The sequence below is a fragment of the Centruroides sculpturatus genome, unplaced genomic scaffold (assembly GCF_000671375.1).
Source record: "Centruroides sculpturatus isolate CEXI.00-Female unplaced genomic scaffold, Cexi_2.0 scaffold202, whole genome shotgun sequence".
Lineage (NCBI taxonomy): Eukaryota > Metazoa > Arthropoda > Arachnida > Scorpiones > Buthidae > Centruroides > Centruroides sculpturatus.
Window position 1 is genome coordinate 706092 of NW_019384441.1, and position 11850 is coordinate 717941.

Genomic DNA, 11850 nt, shown 5'->3' on the forward strand with positions numbered 1-11850 from the left:
TTTTTTATTTTTTTATATTTTTTAATATATTTATTTTGTTTGTACAAAATAAAAAAAATAATTTTTAACGATACAATAGTCTTTGTTAGGCTTAACATCGACGAAGATTCAACGCGAAGCGACACGCAACGGAGAAAAATTTCGACATCGGATACGTTAAACTATTTTTTCGTACGTAAATCAGTTATCCGAAATATCAGTTATCCGGACAACCCCCAGTTCCCAATTGATTCGGAAAATCGACGCTCTACTGTATATATATAAAATCTCAAGAAGAAAGTTAGATAGATAAAAGCCTTTTATCTATATCTTTCTTCTCGAAATTAACGAAACAGACGAATGCACAATTCGTGTTTTTCATGAACTGTAGAGGTGCAGCATTTTTAAAAAATGGCCACTTTATCTGGGTAGCTTGTAACCAGTAATGCAAAATTAATCATATATTACTGTCCGATATAATGAAATATGCTGCTTGTAGCTGTTTATCGAAAAATTTTATAGAAAGAATTGCTAGCGGGACACGTCATTATGTGGTATTGAAACAAATGAGCGCGATCGTTCTATACATATTTGTGCCCTTTGTGTTAAAAAACAACATCAGCTTTGACATTGTCCCATCAAGACCGGATTTACAAGTAAGCTATGTAAGCTGTTGCTTAGGTCCTCGACTTTCAAGGGGCCTCAAACATTTCTACAAAAAAGAAAATTGAAGTCAAATTTTGTAATAAAAAGTTTTTACAAACCAACAAAATATACTTTACTTTTTTGTGTAGTATTTCATTTATTTTTTAAAGAATTAATATGATCAACAAGAAACTCATAGACTTATATTTATAAGTACTTCATAAAAGATTACAAAAAATACATCCTGCTGCATAGAAAGCTATAGTTTACTATTAAATATTTTAAATTCCAGATTAGACTAAAATTTGCAAATATTTAGTGAATATGAAAATTAGTTTTTAAATCAAAATCTAAAGAATATAAACAAACTGTTTGTTTAATTGTTAACTAAAAAATTATTCAATTGTACTTAATTGGGTAGGATGGGGTGGAGTAAAAGTTGTATAACAGTAGCATTTAATGAGTTTTAAGTGTTCTTTAATTTAGTTGTAGAAATTCTGAGCTTATAATAAAAGCTACACACTGCGAATAAAAACATTAACTTACATAAAAATGGTAGACATGGTAAGGGTATTTTACACATGCTACTTTTAATGTATTTTAAAATACTCCTGTATTTAACAAAATAATAATAATAGAAGTTAAATGGAATTTTTTTACATAGACTTATAATGGGAATACAAAATTCGATGTACTGTCGTTATTAATTGTTTCTTAAGAATAATTTCTGTGCAGGGTATAATACATTAAGATACGCTGGGTCAATTTTTCAAGAAAAGTAGGGAAAAAAGATACGTATTTTAAAAAATTTGGCAAGAACAACTTCGCCGTATTTCGCATGTTGGGTAGACGATAATCTTTGACCTCTGAAATATCCTGTTCTAAGAACTTTAAAATTTGGCCTCTGTCACAACACGCCATTTTATTAACAAAATTTCGTTCGAGTCGTTACTTCACAAGATTTGTCGATTTAAGTCGCTACCAAGGAAGCTTTTTTCCGCTTCTTTAATAGCGACTGAAAATCACCAAATTTTCATAGCATCAATGCCTCTTATCCACAAGCTATAACAAGGGGACAATAGGATGTCTAAAAGTTAATGAATGTTAAAAAAAAATTAACACAATGGAAAAGTCGTTCTGTCATCTAGTGAGAGAAAATGAAATAAAATTCACATATTGCCAGACATTTTTTTCCCACTCTTTCCGCCCTGTGGGCATTAAGAGGGCCTCTTTTTGCAAGCCCATTATGGGTTCGGCCAGGCCCACAATGGGGCTGCCAGGTGGTGAGGGACGGGACCCGACATATCCGAACGGACCACTCCCGAAAAATTCCTGGGGATTTTTCGACCCGTTCGGATTCGAACCCCGGTTCCCCAGAGCGGTAGGCTGCCATCTTGACCGCTCTGCCATCCGGCCGCATATTGCCAGACATACTAAGTGGAAAGTCCTGGCACATTACGGAATGTGCTGATTGATTTAACAGATACGACATCACGCGTGACGTTGCTCTCAAGTCGATTCTTTCCATAGACAGACTATAAAGGAAACTTTAAAGAATATATACACTCAGTTACAAAAAAGCATTCAGGTAATTTTTCCAGCAACATTTAAAATCTGTTAAAACAGATGGCGCCAAACACGGATAATAATTAATTTAAAAACTTTTATGTAATTAATTAAATTATAAAATGGAAAAGCTTAATTTTCAGGATAGAGGTGAGCTCTATTAAAAGTTGTAAATGCTGATAACGAGTAAAATGTTCATCAAGTCCGACCCTACTCGAGATATGACACGTGACCACCTCTACCAAAAAAAACCGCACATACATAATCAGAAAACCCCCCAAAATTTTCATTTATCGAGGTACCGTAGTTCATAAATGTAAAAATGTTGAGGATCATTTTTGATGAATCGCCATACTTTCCCTCCGTTATATAAAACAGCCGGCGAGAACGTAAAAATAACACTGACATGCAACAGTAATGAAATTTTGCACGTGAAATTAAAAAATAAATCCATTTCAATATCCGCAAACTAGAATTCATCACTAAAAACAGTTTTATCACAAATGTTGCATAGTAGTATGTTGTAAAGCCATCTCTGACATTAATCAGTTTACACTAATAGCCAGACTGCCATTTTTCGATTTATAACATTTGTGATGAAGCTGTTATTTTGTTGTATTTTTATGTATCACGATTTTTTAATTTATTTTCACTACTATTTTCCGTGCAGAATTCGATTAGCCTATACATTCCACGGTACTGTACATGAGTCTACCGTCTACACAACGTAAAAGATTTTTATTGAAGTAAAATATCGAACAAACGTTTCCTAAACTTTCTTTTTACGTGCCTAGACACAGGGCCAGATCATCGCATAGACAAATGAGACAAATGTCTAGGGCCCGGTTTTTAGAAGGGCCCGGTCAAACTGTTTATTTTGAAAAGATTTGTAAATAAGATAGTTTACTTTTCTGTTGGATAACAGTATATAATAAACAAATAAACAAAAATATATTTCTTTTTATATGGTTATTGTGAATTCTAAAATCTAAAGAAAATGTACGTGGGTTGTTCAAAAAGTTCCCGAACTTTTTGAATAGCGCGCCTCCAGTTATTTTTTAATCCGCTTGGGGGAGTTGTGTCCGCGGAAACCCCCCGAGTAACCTCCTTCAACCCATTTGTTGATATCTTGTTTTGGTGATTAGCTACGGCCGTTTATATGAAGTGGTGTTTGTGGGGTTCGGCGAAAATCTCAGAATTTCACAGAACAACGCTGTTTGAAAGAACAGCGTTGTTCTGTGAAATTCTGTGTGAAACTCGGAAAATCCTTCACTGAAACTTTCCACGGGTGGGTGAAACAGCCCCCGCCCCAAAACAGCTCGACAAGTTCGCTCAAATGTTAAGATGATGTTGACTGTTTTTTCAATGCAAAGGAAGTTGTACACCACGAATACCTACTTACAGGCCAGACAGTCAACACGGAGTACTACCTGGTGTTATGAAATGCCTAAGAGACAAAATCAGGCGAAAACGGCCCGAACTTTGGAGGAGCGGCGAGTGGTTTTTTTCACCACGACAACGCACCGGCTCATTTGTCCCTCAGAACACGAGCTTTTGGAAAAAACAAGACTGCTGTGCTTCCCCACCCACCCTACTCACCTGACCTGGCCCCATGCGACTTTTTCCTGTTCTCCAACAAACTAAAAAATACGCTCAAAGAAAAAAGATTTGCCACCATTCCAGAGATAGAAAAAAAAACACGAGAAGAGATAGAAAAAAAAACGGAGAAGCTTATGAGCATTCCGGAAGAAGCGTTCCAAGATGTTTCAAAAAGTGGAAACACCGTTGAAATAAGTGTATATGTTGCGGAGGAGACTACTTTGAAGGGGACCCTAACAAATAAATTGTACGTGAAGTATTTTTTTTNGTGCCGGGCTGTGAACGGCTCACGTATTTGTAAAATCTAAGTGACTCGTACAACATGGAATTCGTATAAAACGGAATTATCAACAGTGTTATAGGGTGGTCGACTGTATAAATTAAATTTCTGTAAAGGTTTAGTGTGAATATACACGTTGGTCCATTTTTAATCAGTCCACTGAAATAACTTAAAAAATACACAACTTAAAAAATTATTGAACCAAAAATGCCTGACTTTGGGTAAGCCACAAGATGGAGCTATCGGTTTCATCACAAATGGTGAAAACAGGATCAACTTTATTTTCTTAAATGGAAACCCATTTTTTTATTGCATATTATGATTCTACATCAAAAACAAACAAACTTTTATCTAAAATATTTTTTCAAACAATGCATTTGTCAGAAGTTATGAGTGTGTGAAGCTTTACACAGTTGCACACAGTACAAACATGCATTTATGGACCTGTGAAGTTTATTGGAAAAAATGAAGAAAAATGCTTAAAAATCATTAAATTAAATTAATAAACTATTATTTGGAGGAATCATTCTTTCTTTTCAAATAATGAACTAATGCAAAAATTAATGCTATAGCTTTTTAACACCATAAAGTTTGTGATAAAGAAATGTTGATCTTGATTGACTAAAATAGACCACTCTATTTACCTTATATGTTTGTCTACAATGTATTTAATCTAAGAACCAATTTGACATGAGCTTGGCAGGAATTGATGATATTACATACTTGCAAACCTTTAGAATGGGGTACATTGGTAGAAAAATGCTGTTATTGAATAAAAATTCTGACAGCATGACAAGTGAAAAAAATTCTTTATTAACATTGATATTGCACAATGCTTGTATTAAGAGTTTGGCAATATAGTTTTATACTCTTTAACGTTACAATTTAAAAGTCAAATATTTTATGGGAATGCATCATAAATCTACACCTAGATTTATGATGTGTTCCATCTTGATATGTTATGAATCTTGCAATCGCATGAGTGCCTCCTGCTATATTATATACCTTTATGTGATGTTTTGCTTTGTTAATAATTTCTTTTGTTACAGTACAATGTATTCATGACAGTTGCTCTCAATCAGTTTGTTGACTTTCACTGCAATTATTTAGGGCAATAATTTTTCTGGTTATTTATTTCCTATCTGTTTTTTTTCTTACCATATTGAATATCTTTTCCTTTTGTCATCTATGGGATTTGTGAGATTTTACAAAGATTACAAATCTTTGTAATCTTTGTAAAATCCCACAAATCTCAAACGACCATCTAGTTTCTCTTCTTGAGAAAGTTCATACCATACAGCCTATATATTCTTAAGTGATGAATCAGATGTTTCTTCTTTTTGGGTGGAGAAACTGTAATGCTTCTCAATAATTTGTTACAGATTATAACTGTAAAAGTAACTTGTTTTCTTCCACTGATGAGGTGGCCATAATTGATTTAACCACCAACAAGGCATGATCAGATCACATTTGAACTAAAATTCTCATACATATACCAACATACTGTACATATAAAAAATATCAATCCTAGTTCTTTCCCAATTGAAGGAGTCTGAGAATGTCGTTCTGGTTTGCTTCAGTTGTTTGTAATAAAATACAATGTGTTCAGCATATATATTGGTGTTAGACTCGTTAAATGAAGTGTTTGTGTGATGATATCAAATTCTTTAAAAAGGGAAAAGCAGCCTGTTCATTGACGGAGCATACAAAACACTGATAGTCCATGCCGAACGCTGATGGTTTACAACTATGTAATTATTCTAGACAGCAATTTTAGTGTTAAAGAATAAAGATATTTTTTTTTTTTGAGGAAATCTCATTTAGTTCCAATTTAAAATTTTGTGAGCTTCATTAATAAGATATAAATATCAGATTCATTTATGTGAATCAGAATATTCAATTTTATCCAAACTGATTAGTATAATAGATTTATGACTGCTAAAAAGCATCTTATTTGTATCATTATAATTAATTAATTTATTAAATGTTTTTAATTTTTACGGTATATCTTGTGCAAATAAGTTTTATATTTTCATTTATACAATGGATTATTATACCATTTATTTTTTCTATAATTATACATACATAAGAATATGGTTTAAATAAAAATTTATGCTTATATGTGGACAACTCTGAAAGTTTCTAGATATGTGTGGGTCTCTATGCTGAGTTGAGATATCCAATTTGATTACACCAGTCAATTTCTTTTGTTGTTGAGAATTAATAAACTTGATTCATGGAAATGGAGGTTTCACATTTTCCTAGGAAAAGAGCCTAACTTACTTTCATATTAAAATATAGATTAATTTACTTATAATAATTTACATCTCAAGTTTATAGATAAGCACAATTTTTGTGATCATGATTGTATTATGAGTTGAGAGAAAGAGTAAGATTCAGGAGCCAGAGAATCAAGATACCTCTGAGCATAACTACCAAAGTTCTTTGCAGTCCACAGATGATGTTTCAGACACAAATTGAGAAGAGTTAGATTAACAGTAGGATCTGAAAATTCAAATAACTTTTATCCACTTTCCTCTAGTATTTAAATCCTACTGAGATGTGATTATTTTCTAATAGGTAGTGTTTCAAAATGGTGAGAGGACTTCTGTTTTTCCTGAATGGCAATTATAGACCTCCAGTGTTTTGTTTTCTTTTTTGAAAATTCTCTCCACTTCTTTCTGTCCAGAGAAGTTTTTGTTATTCAACTTCCATCTCTCTTTCAAATCTCTCCTTACATATATCTCAAATCACAATTATTATTTAATTATTAATACACAGTTTCATAATAGAATTAATTTTTATACATTAATATATACTTTGATCCTAATAAATGTCTTGCAACCATATGTAACTTTTTCAATACTGTAGTGTGGCTGCATCACAGGTGCTAACTATTCATAAGCATATGCAAATTATATCGTGTCTTAAAGTACTCCCTACTATATTTTACATAGCATTTTTCACCTTCCCGAACCAACTATACAAGTAATCACCCCACTAAATTTGTGAGATTCTTTCAACATGCTTTCTGTACAGAATATAAAAGCTATCTCTTCTGCATTCTGGAAATGCTGTCCCTAAAGCAGTTTTTTGACTTTTCAGAATAGAAATTAGTCACCAGATACCACATGACTTGTGGGTAGATAGTTCACTAGTTAAATATTTAATTAATTTAGCCAGTAAAGCCATTTCCTTGTCATTGTTGTGATAAAGCAGGAAGCCTTAAGTCTGGTCTCTACCTGTTTCTACTGGATTACCTGAAAGACTTAAATAAATAAATGGTAACATAACTTTAACAGTGACAGTCTTTCAATCCTCTATGAACATAGTTGCAATATGACCTAGTCTGTCAATTTCCATTTTGTTTTCACCTCATGTGGAATGAAGCAGAGTTTGAGAAATGATTCTTGCTGCAAACATTAGAAAAATTGACCTGAGTTAAACCCCATTTAAAACTGTAAAACATTGCTTGAAAATGCTTCCAAGTCATCTCCATTGCAAATATTCAACAGAATGTCAAATATATTTCACTCCATTTCAGAATGGCAGGAGATTGCAAGAGCATGACATTTATTGGCATACCTACTAAACAAAAATTATTAAATTCAGCAAACTGCAACACTACATGTTTGTACTTTTCTGATATCCAGAAACTTTCAGTAAGGCCCATGTATAAAATAAGTATTTTATAATAATAATTTTAATTATTATACTATTATTTATTACAGTTACAATTATGGGATACAGCAGGAATGGAACAATTTCGTCAAGCTATGCCACAACATTATTATAGAAATGCAAAAGCAGTATTATTTGTTTATGACATGACAGACAAAAATTCTTTTGATAATATTAATAAGTGGATTGAAGAATGCAGGAATTATCAAGAAAATGATAGAGTTCATTGGATTTTAATTGGGAATAAATCCGATTGTGTTGACAATATTGTAATTTCTACAGAAATGGCAAAAAATTATGCAAATAAACAAAAGATGGATTTATATGAAACTTCTGCAAAAAATGAAATTGAATCAAATACTATAAATACGCTTATGCTTGACTTAGCAAAAAAATTGGATACTTCTGAACACATTGTCGTCAAAAATGTGCCACGTCCAATTATAATTAAACGAAGAACTCAGGCTCATACATCTCTAATCAGAGATCAAATTATATCTGATTCTTTTTGTAGTAATTGTTAATGCAATGAACTGTGATATTCGAAAGTTACATTAACACATAATTCATTTAAACTAACACAGTATTACATTTACAATTAGGGAAACAGCAGGGATGGAAAAATTTTGTCAATCTATGCCAGCCACAATATTATTGTAGAAATGAAAAGCAGTATTATTTTTTTATGACATGACAGAGAAATTCATTTGTAGAAAGTACTTCTGATGATGGTGAAAAATTACTGTATTTTGGTAAAATCATTTTCTATGAATGCGTCTTTCCAATGTGCCTTTAGCTCAATTTTACAGTTATATTCAATTTTTGAATTAATATATAATAAATAAATGTGTAAATAAAGTAAATAAATCATGCCTGTTTATTATCACATGCATAATAGTAATATATAAGTTTTTGTTAAAATTATTTTATCAAATCTCTGTCAAATCATTATTTGATTATTACTGAATGATTGAGTGATACTCAGTAATTCAAAATCATAAGTAATTGAACTTCAAATCCACTTTTGAGTTCATTTTTGGCATATCAATTTCAGAAAAGAAACATTCTCATTAAATCTATTCCATGAAATGAAATTGTTTTGATATTCATTCACTTTAACTCTCCTTGTGAAGTGAATTGTTATTATTGTGAACACTTCTACATTTTCATATATTGGAATTAAAACAACTATTGTTCCATTACATAATCATTTATAATTAGTGAAATATATTTAAAATGTACTTTAACTTTCAAATAAATTTTTTGATTTTGCCAAGTTAGAAAGAAAATTACATTAATGAAACAATAAATATGTAAGGTTGTATATTGTTATTTTATCTAGAGTTTTTTTGTGTATTTTTCTGAGGTGGTTTTTAAGAGTTTAATGACTTTGAAATATATTTTCACTAACAGTTGTCACAATAGTCAGAACTGTGGTGCTTTTCTCTTTATGTGCTGTATTGATGCTTCCTCAACTTGGTGGAAGATTTTGGAATGTACCTCATGTATTTGCTGAGTGGTTCTCTAGTCCTAGAGTAAAGGTATTTCACACAATCTTGGGGCTGTGGTAAGATCAAGTGGGGCTTTGTCACTGCAATAAACCAAAAATTACATTGTTGCGCTTTTCCATTAGTTGCTTGTTTTCCAATCTAATATCCTTTCTGAAGGTGTTAATTTAAGGGGTTAAAAAGACCTCCCGGAAGGCATCCCCCTATAGGCAGATCGCCCAACCAAAGAAGATTCTACTGTCGTACTTTAATATAATTTAAACGAAATTTAAGAATCGGAAATATCGTGGAGTATGAGATTACTCGATGTATTGGATTAGCGAGTAACGATACGAATAAATGTTCGTATCGTTTACATTTTCGCAAGCAGAAAAGAGCCTCAAAGGAAAGGTCGACTCTGCTTAATAACCTAAGTTAATATTGTGTTCCTGTGATTGGGAAGGATGTCGTAAAACATCACGTTAGTCTATATTCAGTCATATATACAGTAGAGCGTCGATTTTCCGGAAGTCAATCATTCGAAAGAATTCCAGTCGGCAAATTTAAATTTTCGCCAGTGCTGTGGCGCTTCAATCTTTGGCTATGTCTTGGGCTACTCAAATATTTTACGTTTTTGATACTAAATTAACATCTGAAGTATAATTTTTTATTGTTTTTATATTTTTCAATATATTTATTTNTCACCACGACAACGCACCGGCTCATTTGTCCCTCAGAACACGAGCTTTTGGCAAAAACAAGACCGCTGTGCTTCCCCACCCACCCTACTCACCTGACCTGGCCCCATGCGACTTTTTCCTGTTCTCCAACAAACTAAAAAATACGCTCAAAGAAAAAAGATTTGCCACCATTCCAGAGATAGAAAAAAAAACACGAGAAGAGATAGAAAAAAAAAACGGAGAAGCTTATGAGCATTCCGGAAGAAGCGTTCCAAGATGTTTCAAAAAGTGGAAACACCGTTGAAATAAGTGTATATGTTGCGGAGGAGACTACTTTGAAGGGGACCCTAACAAATAAATTGTACGTGAAGTATTTTTTTTTTGTAATAAATAAAGTTCGGGAACTTTTTGAACAACCCTCGTATTCTTATGTTTCTTTTTATTGAAAGTAAAAGAAAACTCCCAATAATTTAGAATTATTTTTATAGCGATAAGAATAATATTAACTATATGTATTCTTGAATCCTGTGAAATATTGTTAAATAATTTTACTTTTATTTTTTATTAAGCAGCTGCAGTGTCCGTATGCGATTTAATAGAAATAATAGTAACAAAATTTATTAATTGAAATTTTCTTCTTCAAAATGTCTAGGGCCCCAAAGTGGGTTAATCCGGTCCTGCTAATGGGACGTATAGCATAAAAACAAATAAGTACAGTGTCGGTTTAAAGTAAGGTCATATGACCTCCGAAATCTGTTCGTTAACACTTTTTGTCTCGTTAATATTTTATTATAATTAAAAAGAAGGTTTGTTATACAACAGTCAGTAGAGTGAAGATAAAAAAAATATGAACGTCTACAGGAGGTCGGATGGCCCTGCATTGACTGGAAGCCATCCCACGAAGGGACTATTTATTTTATAATCCGCTGTAATTAATTACACGTGCTCATTTAATTACATGTTTTTACAGCACGTGTCGTTCACTGCGACTCCTGAAAACGACTCCTGCCAGTTAAAGTACATGTGTGACGCAGTAAACAAGTAAACAATAGATCAACATCGAATTAAATACAGGTAACCCCCGTATAACATGGGAGTTACGTTCCAAAAAATTGCAGTGTTATGCAAATCCGTGTTATACGAAACAAAGAACTAGTGCGAAAAAGGGGGTTAGCTTCCAAAAAATAAAAAACATGTTCTTAAATCCTTATTTAAATCGGATTTATTATTCATTTTTTTCACAGGTAAAATACTTATTTATTATTTAAGTAAATATTTTATCAGAGGATTATTCATTTTATATAATGATCTCAACATGAGCATTATCAACTGGTAACAGTTTGTGGGTGCGTTCGTTAATAGCGGTCGCTCCGCAACGGGAGTGCGCTGCTGTTTGTAGGCATTTAGGAACGACGGTGAAAGAAAGATGACGGCGCCCGCACTATCGATAGTATCGTGTGGAGCAATCTATAATTCTAAAATGAGCTTTTAGAGGCAAAAGAAGGATCCCAATTTTATAATTTAACCATTAAATGGAGTATTTGTTGAAAGAGCATTTAAAGTAGCCACGAAAACAATTAGAATGCTCGCGCGGAGTTACGCGGAGGTATAAAACGATGTTGAACGCACCCTTTATTACATTTTATGTTGTACGAGGGTTTTACCCAATTCCCGAACCGTGTTGGAGTGAACCCGTGCTGTAAAAGCACCGTGTTATACGGGGGATGTTCCCAATTATCGAATCGTGTTAGAGTGAATCCGTGCTATAGAAGTGCCGTGTTATACGGGGGTTACCTGTACTTGTTATATTTTCTTTTGCAAAATTACTTACTTTAATAAAATAAAAGAATTAAACTAGTCTTTGATATGATTTCCCCCTTTTTAACTATTTACTATTAAAAAAAAAAACACTATAAAATGTAAAATAGTTTTT

At 32.6% G+C, this 11850-nt stretch overlaps 1 protein-coding gene across 2 annotated transcripts in view; it reads left to right on the plus strand.

Annotated features, from left to right (window-relative positions):
* Nucleotides 1-9502, plus strand: part of LOC111620172 (ras-related protein Rab-33B-like) — a 37306-nt gene extending 27804 nt beyond the window's left edge. The window contains exon 2 of one of the 2 annotated variants that reach the window (XR_002755868.1): nucleotides 7801-7929. Coding sequence is in view for 1 of the 2 variants with exons in the window: in XM_023362054.1 (XP_023217822.1) it covers nucleotides 7801-8274 (474 nt within the window). In the remaining variant the exon portion in view is untranslated. Of the gene's footprint in view, nucleotides 1-7800 lie in introns of both variants that reach the window. The other variant, XM_023362054.1, reaches the window with a different exon arrangement.
* The last annotated feature ends 2348 nt before the right edge of the window (nucleotides 9503-11850 follow it).